General features: G+C 33.7%; 1 protein-coding gene and 1 pseudogene across 1 annotated transcript; one reads left to right on the top strand and one right to left on the bottom strand.

Moving 5' to 3' along the window:
- Window positions 1-1,607: 1,607 nt before the first annotated feature.
- Window positions 1,608-6,327, top strand: LOC114419801 (vesicle-associated membrane protein 722-like). Its single transcript, XM_028385592.1, has 5 exons — window positions 1,608-1,984; window positions 2,283-2,424; window positions 2,530-2,650; window positions 5,602-5,664; window positions 5,974-6,327. Exons 1-5 carry the CDS (start codon window positions 1,783-1,785, stop codon window positions 6,121-6,123), a joined length of 678 nt encoding a protein of 225 aa, XP_028241393.1. The 5' UTR covers window positions 1,608-1,782; the 3' UTR covers window positions 6,124-6,327.
- Window positions 6,328-18,810: 12,483 nt separating this feature from the next.
- On the bottom strand, window positions 18,811-19,780 carry LOC114420711 (annotated as a pseudogene).
- Between the last annotated feature and the right edge of the window lie 1,405 nt (window positions 19,781-21,185).

A 21,185-nucleotide genomic window follows, 5' to 3' on the forward strand; every position in this document is an offset into this window, starting at 1 on the left:
AAGAAAAAGTGAAAAAAAATGAACTTCTAAAATTGAAAATTTAGGGGTGTATTAAATTAAGATTTTAAAAGATTTTTTTTATAAAAAAGTTTTGTGATAATCCATTAGAATTTTTAACTAGTATAAATAATTTTTCTGATATTTAGTTAATACTTTTAAGATTTTTTTAAGAAAGACAATAAAATTGGTGATATTCAATTAGAATTTTTTATAACTTAAAAAAAGTCTTTCGGTATTAAAAAAATAAACAAATTTTGATGAATTAATTTTAAGAAGAGTTTTGATGTATTTCATCATATTTTTAGTATAAAACATTCATCAGATAATATCACCTCCTAAACTCTTGAGATTTCGCTAGACCTTTTTTCTTTTTGTTTTTATTAATTACAAGACTTTCTTTTCTTTCATTACACATGCCATCTTCTCTTTAACATCCTTCAAGATGCATATGTCATATATATATTTTTCTTATTCTTTTAGAATAAAAAAATGTCCAATACACTCCTCCCTTTGCACTTTTCCCTTTGTTTTCTAAATTAAATTAATATTTATTTTATGTGTTAAGACTAATCATATTTTTCTTATCGTGACAAAGTTCATAACTTGCTTGATGCAATGTTTTTGTGATTATTATTCTTAATTTCGTCATCTACATAATCAGTCATCTTAGTACCAATTTTCCACTTTACTACTCTTCCAGTATATGCTTATTATTTCATCCCTTTTAAATATGTCATTAAACTTATCATAAAATAATTGTAATAATTAAACAAAAAATAAAAAAGTAATATATAATTTTAAATCTATTGTTTATATAAAAAAATGAGAATGAGAATGTTGCAAAGAAGGTTAATGTAGGATAACATAAAGCTAGAATTAATATAGCTATTAAAAGATTAAAAAATTATTTTGGTTTTACTTTCTTTTATCCAAACTTCATCATTTCTTGTTATCTTTTTTATTAACTCTTATAATTTTGAATGCATTTTTAAAATTTACATAATCCTTTCAAATCTTATATATATATAAAGTCCTTTTCAAATCCTTTAAATTCTTATGATATAAATATATTAAAATCCAAACTATCATAAAAGTTTTTATAAGTAAATATGATAAGTCATAATATTTAATATAATTTTTAAAACACACACCATTTTTTATACTAAAATAATCTTTTAAAATCCTAATCTAATACTTCCCTCATCTTTCCATTTTTTAGTTCAAATTTTAAAAATTTCTCTTTCTAGTTGTCATTTTTTTCACTTACAAATAGTGTTAGTGTATACAAGATGCATCATCAGGTTTGGTATGAAATAGATTCACATTGAAAGAAATATTTATTTTGTGTGTTTATAGTTGCAACAAATTTTTTTTATTATTTTCTGTAGAAGAAACTTCATACCAATATGGTGATGAGGAAAAAAAAACATATATGATGCATCAGTGGAGGATTATATCAAGATTTATTTGTCATTTTAAAATTTAAACCCAATATATCGACAATAATTAAATCCGGTAAATAAATAATTATTAAGAACCTTGTTTACTTTCCACGGATTAAACGCAACATGGGAGACATCACCTGCTTTATAAGCCCACAAACTCTTTTCTTTTTTCTCACTCATCGTTTCTGTTTTCTCTTCTTCCTACATTCTCTCTAGAAAAGAAAAGAAAGGAAAAGAAAAGAAAGAAAAAGAAGGGAGTGCAGGTAAAGAGAAGCACACACTTCACACACAAACCAAAAATCAGGTTCAAACACAGATCTGGGAGAAGAAGAAGAAGATGGGGCAGGACCAGAACCAGAGATCGCTGATCTATGCGTTCGTGTCTCGCGGCACAGTGATTCTCGCCGAGTACACCGAATTCAGCGGCAACTTTAACACAATCGCGTTCCAGTGCCTCCAGAAGCTCCCTGCCTCCAACAACAAGTTCACCTACAACTGCGACGGCCACACCTTCAACTACCTCGTCGACAACGGATTCAGTGAGTGTTTCCTCCCACCGATCTGGTGGAATTTCGATTCGAACATCCAAACGTGGTTTAGTGAAACTAAATGAAATTCGTGTTGCTTATGATTTGTTTTAGAGGCTAATTTGACGTTCGGTGTTGTGTTTGGAAATGAAATTCGTGTTGTTCTGATTTGTTTAGAACTAAATTGAAGTTTGGTGATGTGTTTGGAAATGAAATGAAATTCGTGTTGCTATGATTTGTTTAGTGGCTAATTTGAAGTTCAGCGTTATGTTTTTGGAAATGAATGTCTGACTCACACACTTTTTTTTAGCTTATTGTGTTGTTGCGGATGAATCGATTGGGAGACAGGTGCCTGTGGCTTTTCTGGAGCGTGCGAAGGATGATTTTGTGGCGAAATACGGTGGCGGGAAGGCCACGACTGCGGCCGCGAACAGCCTGAACAAAGAATTTGGGTATTGAATTTGTGATATGTGAACTTGATGATGCTGGATATGTTGTGATTTTTGTTGTTTTAGAGAATATATAGTTATATACTTTGTTTTTATTGCTTGCTGTAGGTCCAAGTTGAAGGAACATATGCAGTACTGTGTTGAGCACCCTGAAGAGATAAGCAAGCTTGCTAAGGTGAAAGCTCAGGTTTCTGAAGTTAAAGATGTCATGATGGAGAATATTGAAAAGGTAAAGATGCATATTGCTTACTTGCTTTGACTTAAGAGGAAAGTATTACGTAAATTGAATAGATCAAGTGTAAATTAAGTAGATCGAGTTGCATTGTAATCATAAATGGCAAGGGTTGTGTTTTATAGAGGGAAGTATAATTGTGGTTGTGTTTGTAATTTTTTATAACAACAAAGACAAGGGAATGCAAAGAGTGAATCTTTAAGAAAACCTAAACGTGTGAATGCTTAAACCTCATATATGAAACTGTTAAAATTGTCTGGCCTGCATTTTGTTGAATTACAGCATTGTGCTCATGCGGTATTGATGCTTTGTTAGTGTTACACATGGCACGTTTAGAGTGAAGTGATTCAATAAAAAATTTAGAAATTAGAGAAGATTAAACTCTTAAATGAAAAGAAGTTAAAGGAATACTACTAAATGCACCTTTATTTTATTATTCCATTGCTTTGTTTTCATTGTTATGAAGTAGGGCTTCACAAACAGGTGTTCCAGGAATATATCAGATCTAAGGAGAAAAACTATTTGATCCAATCTCATACTTATTATTTTAAAATTTTAGCATCCTATCAATTTTATTCTAAAATGAAATATGATAGGATCTAATCTAAAACGTTTTGAATTATATTATTATTATTTTTATTTTGGTTAGGACAAAATATAAGTCATATTTTATCTGTTTTTTCTCCTTTTTTAAAACATTTTTATATAAAACACATTAAAATGAGGCACTAGAACAGAATCAACAGATTATAAATTCATCCAAAACTAATAAATTTATAAATATATTTAAATTTAAATCATAAGATGTAATTTAGAGGATAAGGCTGTAGATTAATAAAACTAGTAATTTCAAAAATGCATATTTATATAAATATAGGTGATAAGATAATTTCATAAACAAAATCATGTGTATATATATTAGTTTGGTTTGGATTGGATTATATTAGTCTTTGAAACTGGATCTGATATCCAATCCAATAAAAAAATTGCTCTTTTTTTGCTCTTGTTTTTTGGTTCATTGTAGCTGTTTACACTGAATGAATTGGATCAGTTTATGAGCACTTCTACTTCTTGCAGTCATTAACTTTCTGCATCCTATTTGGCTGTTCCATTGTTCTGTTTATATTCTTTTGAAACAGAGGCTTCAAAGACGCACAGCCACTTGCTCGCTCTATACATGCCTTATTATGCTATATAATTGCTGTGCTTTATTGAGCCATAATACGGTGCCCAAAATTGTGATGATTCATTGCTGTTATTGTACCAAATGTTCTATCTTTAAGCTTTTCTATATGTGCAGTATAAATCATTTAACATGTATTTATAATCTTCAGTACAGCAGTCATCTTACTATCCACTATCCTGTGATAGTGGTTTTGCAGCTGTCTGCTCCACACCACTATCCAGGATAGATAACAATGATGTTATAGAGGGAAAGAATATGTATCCTAGTGTGAAGTTAGATTTTGAGGAGGCATATCATAAGGCGAGTTGCGTTTTTTGTAGATGACGTTTCATGATAGGGAAGTACTTTCAGTTCTAGATTGAGAAAGTGATTCGAATGTGTATGGCAATCTTTCTTGTGATATTGAATAGTGAGCCATGGGCTTTGTTTTGTCGACATCAGGAAGTTAGGCAAAGGGACCCTCTATCTGGTTGTTCAAGAGACCATGGTAATGGTCTCCCACCTCTGGTTTACTGATGATACTATTTTATCCTTTTCAGGAGGAGGATTTTGACGCGTGGATTTTTTTTTTTCCTATCCTAAGTTCTTTGAGGCTATTAAACCTATTTCTTTCTAAAAGTGAATCTAGCTAAAATTAGTTTGACTGAAAGCTAGACTTTTTGATAGGCCCCTAAATCACGGGCCTCCACTTTTTGTTTTTACCGGAGGAGAGGCAGGAAATGAGGGGACAAGAAGGGAATTGTGTTTGGAGAAATCTGTTTGGAGGGAAAGGAAGGAGTTAACATAATGGACAGGTGCAGCTGGATATTGGAGAAGTGTGTGAGAACCAGGGAAAAAGGGGGAATATCAAGGGTAGAGCAGGATGGGGTTATCAAATCTGTGAAGGGACTTATGGGAAAGCTTTTAGCCTAGGGGCAGGATGGCATTGCCTGCTTCTCCATGTTTCTCTCTTGTTTCCATCAACCTCTGTTAGTTCTTTATTTTAGTTACTGTAATAGAGAGCTGCTTTATACTTGATCCTGTAATACCTATTAGGATAATTGTTCCTAACACTTCTCATGATTTTTTCTTGTAGAAAATGTGTACTTAATCTATATTTAGGCAAGTTATGAAGGCACAAAAATTCTAATTTGATCCTGTTTTGAAAAACAGGAGGTGATCATGTTGGAGGGAAAAGGCACATTTTTTTTTTTATCAAATAAGAATCCACCATGATTAGTTATAGGACTCACAAATTATATTTGATGATAAATGTCTCTTTTTCCAACAGAATCATATCATGTTACTAAATAGCAGGGTTTAGGATCCGAATCCCAGAAATTGTATTCTCCTTAAATAGTTAATGGTACTTTAATTGCTCTTGTGTTGGCCTGCTGAGCTTTGTGTATGACTTTTCAAGTTCAATTGTTTTTTAAGTCAAATAATTATAAATAAGCCAAGATTTAGTCGTGGATTTGTGTAGCAGTTAATGCTTATTCAACTACCAATGCTATTCCTCTGCATTCTTAAAGACAGTTAAAATTTTGTGCATTTCAATGACACATAATGGAGTGTGTTTCTTGTCTTTTCTATGCCATAATAATATACATTATGTTCACTAAAGAAAAACAGAGATTAAACCAGTCATACATATCAGCAGAAAAGAAGTAAAGGGAAAGAATAAGTAGTAAATTTTTTTGCATTCCAATACCTTTGATCGGACTACGTAATGCTGCACAAGGACTTCTATTCAGATTATTGACATGCTTGTAATTTAATGTAGGTTCTGGACAGGGGGGAAAAGATAGAGCTTCTGGTTGACAAAACTGAAAATCTTCATCACCAGGTCCGTTCTTCGATATATGTGCATCTGCCTGTTATTGTTTAGGGTTTTGAAGGTCTTGAACTTTGGATTATCTCTTTCATGCTTCAAGATCATTAGTAAATATTTTTTCAACCTCTGGGTTTCTTTCTTTTTTTTGGTGAACTACTATTTGATTTGATGCTGTAGTGTCTCTCTTGGTAAGACTACCCATACCTCTACCTTACAAAAAAACGGTTGAGGTTGATTTGGAATAAAACAAATTATTGGTATTCTTTTAAGTGAACTGTCTTTGCTTACTATTTGTTTACTTTTCACTGTTTTTTTTGGCAGGCACAAGACTTCAGGAATTCTGGGACCAAAATCCGTAGAAAAATGTGGCTGCAAAACATGAAGATAAAGCTGATTGTGTTGGCGATTTTGATAGCCCTGATCCTCATAATAGTTCTCTCTGTCTGCCGTGGGTTCAATTGTGGAAAATAAGCATCATTTTCCGAGGAGTCATTTTACCTTGTTATTTTGACCTTGTGATTATTTTATGAGGAAAAGATATGGAATGAATGCATGATTTTGTATGTAGTAAAGATATCAGATCGTATACTGTTCATTTTAAAGGTTTCACAGTATCATATAAGAATGCTTTGGAAATATTATTTTGTTTGTGTATTGTAGTTCCATTTTCATTCACTCATCTTGTCATCATTCTCACAATTATGTTCTGTAGCATTTTCAGTGCAAAGCTCGAGTATTTTTCAACCAGATTTTGTACCTCACAAAATCCGTTTCTATTCGTGTATAAAAACTGTAAATTTATTGAAGTACCATGATAAGGAATTCGAGCAATTTACAAAATAATAATAATGAAGAGAAAATTTTTAATTACTTGTCACATTTTAATTTGAATAAAAAGAGATAAAACAAGATAAAATTTCAAACTATTTATAAATATAATATAGAAAAAAAATACTATTCAAACTATACATCTTATTTTTAATTTTATGAATTTCCTTTTACTCATGGACCTTGGGCCGCTACATCTCAACGACATCCAAGATGAAAAGTACAAAAAACAATAGGGTGATGTCAGCTGCATTCAACATTTTAAGTGAATAAGCAAAAATATCTTTCACTTAAGTCAATTTGTATGAGTCTTACGGATCAAGTTGATCCATATGAATCATACGGATCATGTATGACTCATATGGATTAACTTGATCCATATGACTCATATGAATCAATTTTGAGTCATATAGATAAAGTTGATTTGTATGATTTATACAGACGAACTTAATAAGTATGAATTTTAGAAATGGTGGAAGTGCTGAAAAAATACCAGAGTCCTCTCAGTCTTCTCTGTGTGGTGATATTGGAAAGTGGTGGTTCCAATTTCAAACAGTGGAGTGGCCTGCTAGTTCTGTGCATTGAAGGGCTCAATGCAATACAGTTTCTTCATTTGTTTCAAATTTATTCGCTGTCACATGTAATCAATTATCAATTATCACTCACCAACACTTGCTTTCTCATTCACTTTCTGCCACTGTACTCTTTTCATTCACACGCCACTTCTCCCCCAAACGACAAACTCACAATCCACACACGTATGATACTTGAACCCACAGCCGAAATTAATACTAGTCCTAGTTAGTCAGTTCATCTAGCCCTTAATTGATCTAGCCCAGTGAGCCTGCACTTTGTTAGTTAGTCTATTTAGATTTCTAGTTAGAGGTGCTATTAGCTGTCACTTTATGAGTTTTGTACCTATAATATAATTTATTTCATCAGACAAACAACAACATTAATCACTCTAGTAATCTCTTGTTCAATATTTTTAATAATAAATTTAAAATCTAAAGACCCTCGGTCACTTCCCCAAAGTATTATTTCTTGACATCACATTAGACATACACAAATAAGAAATTGATGTATATTTATTTATCAGGTAGGCAAATTGTGAAAAATATGAAACCACAACACCCCATTTAGCACATCTGGAAAATGGATGAAGTCCTTCATAATTGAGCCTTTCTTGTAGTGTAGAATCCATTACTTTGTTGTTCAAAGAAAATTAGGTTGGATACACAAGTACTTTCTCATCTTCCCAAAATTCCTCTATTGGTTATTTTCCCCTTTAATGCTATTTACAGTCCCAAGTATTTTTTCAAAAAATTTCCATATTGTTCTCCTTGTTGTTTATCATTTTTCTTATCAAGATATATTGATTGCAAAATTACCTAGCAATGTTGAGCACACTCATGAGAGGAAAGGATAAATAATAAGAAGGGAATGATGATATTGTGGCATCAGAAGTATGTGTCAAAATGGTTCAAGCCAATGACGTCCCCACATTCTAGCAACATCAATTGGAAGCGATCTTGAGGGAAAAAAATAATCAAACTTCATTTATGTTATAGGGAATGTAAAGTTAGTACTAAAATTTCCATTAAAAGTATCTTACCCATTGCAATTCAAATGTACATGGAGCTATTTTATATTTCCTTTATCATTGAGAACACCTTATTGGATAACTTAATAAGCATGACAAGCACATGGATTCATGTTACAAGTAATATGTATCATTGCAAATGTGAATTTAGTAAAGTGAATTCTTAAAAAATACATAGATTGTTATTGCAGTGACGATACCTTGCAAAAATCTAGACTATTGACTCACCCACACTGCACTTCATTTTCTAAACAAAGTTCATCCTAGTGAATATTTTCCTTCAAATTCATATTACCAACTTGCAATACATATTCTGCAACATCTAGCACGATCTTACTTTATCTTGTTTGCCCTTAAAAAGTGTCATTCTATGGCTTAGTATCTAAAGGTTGTCTATTTTATCTTGTTTTTATTACAACTAAAGGTTGTCTACATATTCTGCTGCGTGATTAGTTTTGCTTCCAGAATGCGAAATTCATCTGCAACAATGCCAAATTTACAGAATATACTAGAGGAAAACCTTTAAACAAACCTTGCAGCAATGTCAGAGCAATCCAGCTTCTACATAGGCAATGCTCTTGATTGGGCATTTAGAGCCTGCACACAGAAAAAAGCATAATATATGTATGAGCAAGAAACTAATTACCAAGAATAGACTAAAGTATAATTTGGCCCAGCTTTCTTAACCACTGCACACTTCCCCAGAATCCCACTTAGAAAAAAAATGCAGTTTAAAAAACTTCAAATTTTGAGTCGGATCATGGAAAAGAAGAAACGCTAAAAAGGACCTACTTCTAAACCTAGCAAATATGAAAAAAAAAAGCACAACTATTAAGACATCCTTATAATTTATTTTTTTTCGACATTATCAAATTTGTAACATCATTTACTCAGTAAAAAAATAAAAATGGTCAACACTAAATAGAAATAAAGCTTCAATGCAAAGTATTATTAAAACAAACAAAACTTCGGGTCAATCAAGCCTAACAAGCTTGAATAAAAAATCATTCACCCATAATAAAATTATTGCACAATGAGAAATAAATTTCAACGACAAATTGTCTTGTGGAAACCTAATTTTGTTTCAAGTTTTATACAAGTGAACACTTGTCAATCCACCTTCATCATCATCAAAGTCAGCAGATTTTGCACTTGTATCTCGGTTTCCAACATGATTTGTTACATGCGAACACAATATCAGTAAAAACCAAGTGAAAGAGACATGACAATTAGAAGCGCGGCGAGGGTGACGGTGAGACTCGAGACGACATGGTGATTGGTGATATGCGATGGTTCAGTGACGGTGGAGAGACTGTGACGAGAAGAAGATATGCTAGAGGTTCTAGAGTAAGAGGTTTAGAAATATTATAAAAGAGTCAGCATCCATTTTCAAAAACCAATGTTAACTAATTACTAATAACATTCGTTTTTTGAAAATTGATGTTAACATTGTACTAGTAACATCGGTTTTCAAAAAACCAATGTTAATTTCTATTTATTTATGAAAATGTCATCGTGAATAATTTAACATTGATTTTTCTTGTAACCGATGTTAAATTGACAATGTTGATTGCATATTTTGTGGTAGTGGGAAAAAGGAAGATAAGTAGAAAGGAAAGTTTGTAAGATGAGCTTCTAACTCCTCTTCCTTAGAGATCCATTTCCCTTGCTCATCTTGTATAATTAGTCCACTCTATTCTTCTTCCTTCAATTGGCAGTCACACCATGAAAGAACTTAGAGTTTGTGTCTCCATTTGGCAGTCACACCATGAACCAAATTATAGTTCCTCTTGGATTAGATGAGTTTAGTATTGTCACAAGATGTTAGCAAGACATTAGCTCCAAAGTTTATCATTTAAAGTATTTTAAAAATTTCTAAAATAACTCAATTTCAAAATATTTTATAATTTACTTTTCAACATCACAGGAATCAATCAACAAAGAATAGTATGCACTAGTTAATATACATCCTTACTAATTTGCCAAGAATTCACCATGATTTGGCCAATGCTTGTGCAGCTCAAAACAAAAAAAAATGAAAAAGAAAATATCTACACATATACCCTAGCTACCGAGATTGAAGGACTACCCAGTCCCCTCCTATTATCATTAATGTATACGTTGCATTCATAACATTAATATTAGGAACACAGACAATAAAATTAGCAAAAACAGAAAGAATTTAGAATTTGAATACTAATAAATAAGACATGATATCCAGTGTTGCAAGTGGCACGTCTGAGTGAGCCACCTATAACTGGCTTTCTGACCTTCAGTTGATCCCCAATCCCAGTTACAGTATTTGGATACGTACACATCTCGTAACCAGCCACAAATCACCCACCCATAACAATATTCTATCACCTTTTCTCTTTCCAACAAAAAATACGAAAACAAAATAGTAAAACATAGTCACCCATGTTGAATACTATTTATTTGAGAAAATAAATTTTGTCTTTCAATTTTTATCTTCTTGTCATTTTACTCTTTGAAAATAAGAAAAACTTAAATAATTGTTAGAGTTTTATTTAAGTCTCTTTGGAATTAACCTCTCTTTTTCCTCAATTTGTCCCTAGTCTATAGACTTAAATGATAAATAATAACATAAACATAGAAACCAATATTAGAAAAATAGTTTATTTCATATACTTAAATGAATACCTAAAATAATGTAGATCTTTATTTGAGTTTTTTTCTCAATTTTGGAGACTAAAATAACAACCACATACAAATTTAAAGATTAAATACATATTTGGATTAAAATTTGTAAACTTAAGTTTGGATCAAACTTAAGTTTAAAAAACCCTAAGTTTTACTTTCATAAAATTGAGTTTTCAGACAATTTTTATATGCAAATTACATTTAAAATAATAACCAAACAATTCACCAAAATAAATTTATTCTCTAGCATCCTAAAAAAAACCAAACATAACCTAAATTGATCATTTACTCACTCTTGTTTATTTACTTACTAGGGTCAGTGTAAGTGATGAATCCAGTGTGGTCAAAATCACAGTCAAAATTGTGGCGACCAAATGCTTGCTAATATGTGTTCATGGCATAGGTTGTGTGGGACATAACATAACTATGTTGGGGTTGAAGCATGGCCCACCATCCTTTATGAGCCCATAGTCTATTCCACTGGGGAACAACTAATCCCATTACCCTAATTTGCTATTCCCACTACCATTTTCAAAAATGGCAGGGAATAGTCAAAACTACCCTTTTCCATAGTCATTGCCCTCCACCCTTTCCCTTCCCTCTTCCCCCTCTCCCCATATGTTTCCCCACCTGCCACCCTTTCCCCTTCCCTCTTTCCCACTCCCCATTCGTTTCCCTACCCCCAATCTTTTTTGTCTTCCTTTCACTCTTTCTCCCTTCATTTCCCTCTTCGACTCTCTCTTCCCCCTATGCCTAAACCCCCTACCCTTTCCCCTTCCTTCTTCTCTCATTCCCACTCTCCCTCTCCCACACACTCTCCAACTCCTTCTTCTTACGCACTGCAATGTTGCAAGGTAAGCACTTTTTTTTGTTTTTTTTTTTTGTATACAATGAAAATATGATTTTGTTGTGTTTCTGAACCCAAAAGACAACGGTATCGTATATCCATTGTGTTTTTTTTGTTTCGAAAAAATACACAATGAAAATACGATTTCATTGTGATCTCGGTTCAGAAACACAACGAAATCTCACACCCGTTGTGTATTTTTTCAAAGAAAAAAACACAACGAAAGTATGATTTTCTTATGTTATTCATCAAATAACACAACAGAATCATACTTTCGTTGTTTTTTTTTCAAAAAACCTCAACGAAAATACAATTTTGTTGTGTTAATCTTTTTTGTTTTTAAATTATTTAATTTATTGTTTAGTTTAATTAATATTCTGATGCTTTTTTTTTTCAAATGGCTCGCATGAAGTGTACTACCTTTGTCTCAGATCCTAAGCCATAGAGGTGATGTGCGACTACATCAGCACGTCATAATGGAAAGTTAACTCAACAATATTGATTGTAGGTAGAACAACATCGATCGTAGGTAGAGCCACAACCACCAATTATACTACCTGTTGAACGAATCATCGGACCTCCATTTGGAGGAGGCCATATGGATTTGACTTTGCTTCAATCCTATAAGGACCACGTAGCTAGCCATGTATGGATCGATTAACCCAGAGAGGAGCTTAAGTTTGTTAGCCATGGTCGCAAGGTTATGGACTACCCTACCCAGGCGACAGTGAAGGGGTACATCAATAGGTCAAGGTTGAAGACCTTGTATGATGTGCGGTACATGACCACGAATAAAGTGTAATCAATGCCTTTATCGAGAGATGGCATAGTGAGACCTCCTCCTTCCACCTTCCAGTTGGAGAGATGACCATCATCCTTAATGATGTGTCATGTCTGTTAAATCCTTTTATCATTGAGTGTTTCATTGATCGCACAAACATGAGCTACACCATGGCAAATATTAGAGGTCTGTTGAGGTCTGAGCTAGGCATTATGATGGACTAGGAAGTAGATGCCGTGACGTTATCAGGCAACAAAGTGGCTCTGAGTTGGTTAAAGAGCCTATACCACACCTATGCTGCAATGAGTCAAATGAGTGGGCTAGCAAGGCGTATTTGCTGCATTTTTTTTACAATACCATATTTGCTCAAAAGAGCTCGACGCATGTACACATCTACTACCTACAGTACCTCAATGATCTGGATCAATGCCACAAGTATGCTTAGGGGGCAACTGTGCTAGCTTATCTTTAAGACCAATTGTCATATGCTTGCTTGTATAGCAACAAACAAATGAAAGGTTATATGACTCTACTTATGGTAAGAGCAAACTTTTTGTAGACATAATTTTTTTGTGCACTACCTGATGCTAAAAATATATTTCATGTTTTACAAGCATAGGTATTTGAGCATCTGCTAACCATTCTTGCTAGTGAGAAGATGCTGAAATATGACTGGGAGAAGCCACTTGCGGCTAGGTGGTTGCCATTGAGGGGTACTGACAAGGTTGCTAGGGCCAACACATTGTTGGATCGGTTGGAGATGACTGATGTTGTGTGGTCCCCATATGCATCACATAGAGAACTCAAATCTTTCAATGACCAAACATTGTACTCTAGCTACCTTAGTGTTGGCATATACATGTGGTCGTATCTATCAGAAAGGGTTTTGAGGTAGCTCAGATACATACAGAGGATCCCTTTGGACACACCAGAGCATACAACTGCATATGAGAAGTGTTGTGAGGCATGGGTAGAGTGGGAACAACATGTGGTGGCAGTGGGTGAGGCTTTTCTACATGGGGCTTCATGGGCCTGCACTCCAAACTACCTGCCTTGGTATTACGAGCATTCACATTCATACATGATTCCACCACATAAGGGAGAGCCACCACAAAGTCCTATACGTATTCTACCTCACCCTTTGCCTTAGCCACAACATGGTGGTAGTCAGATGCAAGATTATGTACCAGGTGTTGTTTACTCCTATCAGGTAACACAAACAATATTTTCATCATTTTGTTTTATTTTTTAATGAAAAAATAATTGCTAATTGTATTGTTAAACATTTATATATGGTCAATTCTAGATAATGTTGGCATCCATGCAGAGACGGTTAGACATGAGAGTTGTACTTGAAGGCACAAATAGTCATCAGGTCATACAATAGCTTCTGCTAATGGCATAGGAGGGTCTCGCAACTAGATGTAGCGTAAATGAGGAGTTGCCGCAACTGAGGAAGAAAACCAAAAAATATGGCAGAGGAGGTGACCGCAAGGGCACTTAAGGACATTTGTCATTTTGTTTTATTATGTATTCGACTTATGATACTTTTTGTACAAACTTATTTTTATGTTGTATGCACTTATTTTTACCAGTTTATGTTTGTTCTATTTTTATGTTTAAATGACACACGACTAATACTGTAATAAATAATGAAATTTCAATTAAATTCAAAAAGCAAACAACAACAACAACTAACACAAATTTCATCAATTAAAAACATGACTAAGTAGAGATATGATCTTCATTAAAGCTTGTTGTCGCCATTGATCCACGCATCAAAACAATCATCTCTTTGACATGTCTTGGTTTTCTTGGTTTATGCAACAATACAGATTTCTTCTGGAGATCAACCAACCATTGCATACAACTCAATCAAACCTTTAGAACTAAATTGTCAAAAGATGAAAAACATCTTCCCCACTTCATTGTCATCTTTAAGCTCCATACAATTTTACTCAACACATCCATCACCTACATATACAGATTTACGCAAAAAAAAACCTCAAATAAGATTCTTCCACCTTCGATGGCATCTGTAATTGCTTTCCTTAAAGCTGCAAGCGATATTTCCTCACTAATTTTTATGAATTTAGGACCATTAGGACATTCAAACAATACCCCCTCAAAAATTGATCTCATATCACCATCAAAATACACAACACCAATTACTCCCTCCATCTTCAATCCAACATGGTGAAAGATCAAACACAATGCATTAAGCTTCCTTAGACTACTCGTTTATTATCATCCTGTATTTTTCTCTCACGAGTCAATTATCAACAACTACCAAGATTGCACCGACAAAATAGACAATTCAAATTACATCGAGCTCTACAAGGATACTGCTGGCTAGTCAGACTGTCATAAATATGATTGTTAAAACACAATATATAATATTAAACTTTACTTAAAAGAAAGCTATTTTTTTGAAAGAAAACACAATGAAATCATAATTCCATTGTGTCGATTAATACAATGAAATCATGATTCCGTTGTAAAGGGGGCAATTGCACAACATAAACATGAGTCCATTGTATGATTGGGGGTGGGATCAAATAACACAACGGAAACACAATTCTGTTGTGTTAGCTCCATTGCACAATGAAATCGTGTTTCCGTTGTGCAATTGAGTGCGAGATCAATTAACACGATGAAAACATGATTTTGTTGTGTTACCTTCACTGCACAACTGAATCGTATTTTCGTTGTATTACTTCCGTTGTGCATTTTTTTTCATCCCCCAATTGAACAACAAAAACATGATTCTATCGTGTAATTTTTAGGGGACAATTTTAAGATATGATTAAAATGCACCTATGTGAATAGTGTCACTAGTAAAATTGATAGTGACTATAGCAACTTCCTTCCACTGCTTCTACAAACACAGTCAATATTGGCCTGCAACGCTGTTTCACTAGCATTCATTTTTGGCACGCATCATTTCTTTGGAGAAGAAGATGATTCTGGTGACTCTGAAGGTGTTAATGCCGTGGGTCTAGATGTGGACTTGACGCCCGCAATTACATTACACACTACCCTACATTAGAGTAATTTGTAAGGTTAAACTTATTAACTTAAAAAAAAGGAGGATTACTCTTGATTATTAAAGGAGGATTATACTATTAAAATGAAAAAATTACTGTTATATATAGAAGTAACTTGAATATTGAAAAACGAGACCATCCACCTTACACTTTGACTTTGTACATGAATCTTATCTAATTACATGGATTAACAAGATTCTAAATAAATAAAGGGTAATAGCGTAATATTATATTTACAATAAATTATTACAATACTTTTTATAAGTCATTTTAATGTGATATAGAAAGAAAAAAATGAATTCAATAGATGTTACTTAGTATTCACCAAATACTAATTAAGAAATCAACAGTCTTTATAATAAAAATGTATGCCTACTATTTTTTTTTAATAATTTTTTAGTTTAAACTTCTTAATTAATTCTTTTAAGAAATTAATTAACATCTGTCATTAGGCATATAATAGTCTATTGCAATGCTGCATGCCTCCCATAATTGAATCATAGAAGGCAATTGACTACGATCATTTGGCATTTTTGGCCTTCAAGGTTAAGGACGGTGACATTTTATGACTTATCACCACGTGGTTTTCAGGAATTAGAAAGAACATGATTTTCTTTTTGAAAAATGGTTGTTGTATTCTTGTCTTTAGAGATAAATATAGAAAGATAAAAGATATATGCTAATCACCACCTGCTGCTTCAAGGGGTTGTAAAGTTTGTATGCACTAGTAGGATGATATCCAACTAGGATAAGAGCTTCACTCTTATCATCTAGATTTCTTCTCCTTCCATCTGGGATATGCCTATAGCTAAGAGACCCAAAAATCCTTAGATGATTCACCATAGGCTTGTCCCCGATCCAAGCTTCTTCAGGTGTTACAGATTGAAGTCTCTTGGTGGGACATATGTTCAAAACATATGCTACTATGGTGACAGCTTCTCCCCAGTACTAGTTTGGTAGTCCTTTCCCTTTAAGCATACACCTACCCATATCCAGTAGGGTCATGTTTCTCTTTTCTACCAAGCCATTGTGTTGAGGAGTATAGGGAGCTGTTACTTCATGTTTAATTCCTTTAGCTTCACATAATTCTTTGAACTCCTTAGAGTTATATTCACCCCTTCCATTTGTTCTAAGGATCTTTAGCTTCAATTCATATTGTCTTTCAACTAAGGTGCAAAATTTCACAAATAGAGAAAACACTGCACCTTTCTCTTTCAGCAAATATATCCAATTCTTCTTGGTAAATTCATCCACAAAAGTCAAGAAATACCTATTACCACCAAGGGATGGAGTATCGATGGGTCCACACACATTTGAATGGACTATTCCAAGAGATTGTTTGGCTCTTTGTGGTGCCTTGGTCTTGAAGGCTTTTCTGGGTTGTTTGCCAATCAAGCATCCTTCACAGGTTTTTTGGGTTAATGGCATTCCAAGCACCATTTGTCTGCTGCTTAGTTGATGTAGACTCTTAAAATTTAAATGGCCATATCTGTAGTGCCATAGCCAACTATCTTATTCTGTGTTAACAGTGGACAAGCATTGAATGACAACAATACTTAAATTAACCTTGAAGGTCCTATTTCTGGATAATGGTGCCTTGAGCACTAGTCTTTGTTTATCATCAAAGATCTCAATATGGTTTGCTTGCATTGCCATGGTAATTCATTTCTCAAGAAGCTGCCCCAAGCTAAGTAGATTATTTTTCATTGAAGGCACATACATCACATCATGCATATATGCTGTCTCTTCATTCTTTGGTGTGATCATCACCTTCCCTATACCTTTTGCAAGGATGGTGCTATTATCTGCAAACCTCACACTAGTGGTGACATTTGGATTGAAATCAACCAGCCAGTCTCTATTTCCTGTCATGCAGCTCAAGCACCCGGTGTCAAGATACTAGGAAGAGTAGTCTTCTTTACTGCTCGTGGTTACCATAAGCAAAACTTGATATGAATTAGATCCATCTTCCTCCTGTGCCAAGTGTGCCTGATCATTCTTCTTGTATTTTCTATGGGCATTGTTGTTGGCAATCTGCCAGCATTCATGGGCAAAGTGCCCAAATTTATCACAATTGTAACACTGGATCTTTCTTTTGTTAATGGGTCTTTTACCACCTCGACTTCTAAAAGAGTTGCCTCCTTTAGAATTGGAATTATCAGGCTGCTCATTTGAATTGCTTCCAAGATTATGATCTTGGGAAGTTGAACCATGTGTTTTTGCATTTCAATCACCACTTCTGCCTCCTCTATCTCTTCCTCTTCCTCTTTTGTTACAGCCACCACAACCTCTAGACTTGTGGCTGGTTCTAGCTTGAAGTGTCTACTCTGCAACTTTATCATTACTTTTTCTTTCGAGCACCCTTTGCTCGTGTGCCTCCAGGGAGTTTTGCAATTCTTCCACAGTCATATTCTCAAGATCTTTTGATTCTCCAATGGCTACTACAATGTGATCAAAGTTGGGCATTAATGTTCTGAGTACCTTCTCCATAATCTTTGAATCGGTCATTGCTTCATCACAGGCTCGCATGGAGTTTGTCACCACCTGAATTCGATTAAAATAGTCTACGATGGTTTCCTGCTCTGTCATTGATAACAACTCATATTGTCTTCTGAGAGATTGTAGCTTGACCTTCTTTGTTCTCCCAGTATTGTCATATACTTGTTGCAAAATATCCCATGCTTGCTTCGAGGTTGCAGCCTGGGAAATTTTCTAAAACATGTTTGCAGAAACACATTGATGCAAAAGAACTCGAGCCTTGCAGTCTAGTTTCTTGTTCTCTCGATGCGTCTCCTTCTGTTCTGCTGAAGCATTCTTGGAATCCAAGAATAACATCCACCTTCATGCACCAATCTTCATAACCTTTCCCATCAAACACAGGGAGATATCTAGGTATGGCATTCATAGCAACCATAATAGCACGCCTACAACAGTGCTCTCAACAACAACAACAATGGTGCTTCCTTTTCATGGGTCCTTGTCTATGCATAAGCTCTAATACCAATCTGTTAGAGCAAGCTAGATACACATTTGCATATTAAAAGGAATAAGAGGAAGAATGAAGAGAATGCAAGATGAGAGAAAAAAGGCTTTCTCATTAACTGTCTTAAAGTCAATACAAGAAATGAGTTTGTATACAATAACATACAACTTGATGGTTACCTACGTATATTTGTAACCATATTAACTAACTTTTAGATTTGGATTACACTCCAACACAATCAACTTTCTAGAGTCTAAAAACAGAAGCTACACTTCACATTGAATGAAAAGCTAACTATTGAGAAAGCAAGCATCTGCATGCACGCAACGCAAGCATCCAATTTCAGTTTTCTAACAATTAAAAATTTTAAAAATAAAGAAAAAGCAAAGTAAATATGTAAGTAAGAACCTATTTTGCTGTGTAAACGCCAACGTTGTAAACCAGAGTAAGATTAGGTTTAAACAACCCATAATTTCATTCAGAAATAGTGGGAGAGTTATTGTGCTTTATAAGATTCCCATTATATGATGTTGCATTGTCAAAACCCACACTCGATTAGTTCAGGTCGTTAGTAAAGGGCTCACCCGTTTCTGCCACGACAAGCTCCACGTCAACATAGCAGAGTCTTTTCATGGCTGAGAAAACCGCGTCCCTCTGTGCGTCGAACATGTCGGTGTAGTTAAAACACGTGAGAGGGTCCAAAACACCACCGTTTGGCTTCAAGAGTGCGTAGGTGAGGGATTCGGGTCGGGTTGGGGAGAATCCAAAGAACGGGTATGGGTTGACTATGAAGGGGGATTTGGTCTTGTGGTGGAAGTTCAAAATTGGTGCAAAGATCGCTTTGTCGTTGCTATGACAAAACACGACAGTGCTGGGAGGATTTGAAGTGGATAAGATTCTGAGGGAGTGAGGGGTTGAGACTTGGATTGTGGTGAGGTTTGAGATTGTTAGGGCATGGTGGAGCGATTTCATAGTGGGGAGAATGTGCGAGATTAGGGTTTTTTCGGAGGTGGCAAGGACCTCGTTTCTGACAGCGAGGTGACGCACGACGATTTCCAGGAGGAAGGGGAGGAGGTTGGCGGAGAGCCAAGCCTTTGTGGCCGGGAGCGTGGAGAGGGAGTGGATGTCGATGTTGGGGACTGTGGTGGTGACAGAGATATCAGTGCCAACAAAGGTGCAGAGAATGAGTTTGCGTCGCAGAGTTTCACTTAGTCCATGGTGGTTTGGGATTTGAGGAAAGTTGTGATGGTTGACGACGGGCGAAGTTATCAGTGACGGTGCCATAGTTGACATCGATTTTGGTGGTAGAGAAAGCGTGGAAGAGGGTGAATGAGAAGAGTGTGAGGAGAAGGAAGGGGCATGGTTGGGTTTCGGCCATGGTTCTTGGGAGAGAGTTAGTGTCGTGTGTGCATTACTTCATTAGATCAAGTATACACATTTGGTGGGACCCAAATTAAGGTTCAAACTTGAAACTAAACATTATTCCAACTTCTAGATAATTATCTTTTTAGATTTTGAAAAAATGCAAAACATTTTTTTATTAAATTCTGGAAGGTATTTTTTGGATTTTTTTTTACTTTTAGAAAGTACCTTCTAGAATACAAAAATTTAAACAATATTTTGGAAAGTACTTGCTAAAACATGTGTATTTCGAAAAGCATTTTCCAGAATAATAATACAAGGGTATTTTGCATATATAGAGAATTTATGATAGTAAGAGGAGTGTATTTAGAAAAAAAGGAGATTGGATATAACAAAAGCCTTTCTTTTACATATTTCATCTCATTTCAGTTTCTTGTCACAATTTCTTTTAATGTTTTAATTATTTTTTAATCCTTTAATACATTTTAATTTTGATTTATTAATGATTGATTTCTTTTCCTTAATGCATTCTTATCTCATTTATTTTTTAAATTCTTTGATCCTTTTTAATTTTTATTGATCCAATAGTTTAAATTTAAATTGATAAAAATTATGAATGATAATTGATTTCTCCTACTTTTAAATTTCTTTTAATTATTTATTTCTAATTTTAATTATTTTTTTTGGTTGATTTCTCTTACTTACTAAATTTTCTCAAAATTTACTACTGTAATTTTTTAACTATTTACTTTAATATTTTAATTAATAATTTTGATTATTGATTTATTTTAAATACTGCAACCTTCTCTCATTTATTTTATGATCCCTTAACCTTTTATCCATTAATTATTATTGATATTTTAATTTAAATTGATCTAAATCTATCACAATGATAACAAAAATTGGTTTCAACTGGTTTTAATTTCTTTTAATTATTTATTTTCCCTTATACTATTGATTTTATTTATCTGTTAATTTAAATTTAAATCATTTCAAATTGATGGTAATGAGAATGACCATTGATTTCTATTTCTTTTAATTTCTTTCAATTATTTAATTTTAATTTTAATTAATTTTGAATATTTTTTTTTTGTCATAATTGATTTTAAATTTCCAATTTTTTTTAATATAAATGTTTCAATTTTTCTTTGCCATAATGGATGACTGATTTTTATTGATAATAAGATTCTCTTTATTATCCATTTATTGTCATATTGAATATTTTACATGTTTATTATTTGGAAATGGGCTAACTAAATTAAATTTTAGAATTAAAATAGAAAAATGATATATTATTATTATCATCATCATCATCATCTTTTTATTATTATTATTATTATTATTAATTAGTCATATTATGAACTTATTTATATAGTTAAAAATTGTTCTTACTTTTTTTCATCAATATTGTAACTTATTTT

Source organism: Glycine soja, chromosome 7, assembly GCF_004193775.1.
Source record: "Glycine soja cultivar W05 chromosome 7, ASM419377v2, whole genome shotgun sequence".
Taxonomy (NCBI): Eukaryota; Viridiplantae; Streptophyta; class Magnoliopsida; order Fabales; family Fabaceae; genus Glycine; species Glycine soja.

Coding starts and splice junctions, on each gene's coding strand:
- LOC114419801 (XM_028385592.1), top strand. CDS start 1,783: ATGGGGCAGGACCAGAACCAGAGATCGCTGATCTATGCGTTCGTGTCT. Junction 2,425..2,529: donor AGCCTGAACAAAGAATTTGG/GTATTGAATTTG, acceptor TGCTTGCTGTAG/GTCCAAGTTGAAGGAACATA. Junction 2,651..5,601: donor TGATGGAGAATATTGAAAAG/GTAAAGATGCAT, acceptor AATTTAATGTAG/GTTCTGGACAGGGGGGAAAA.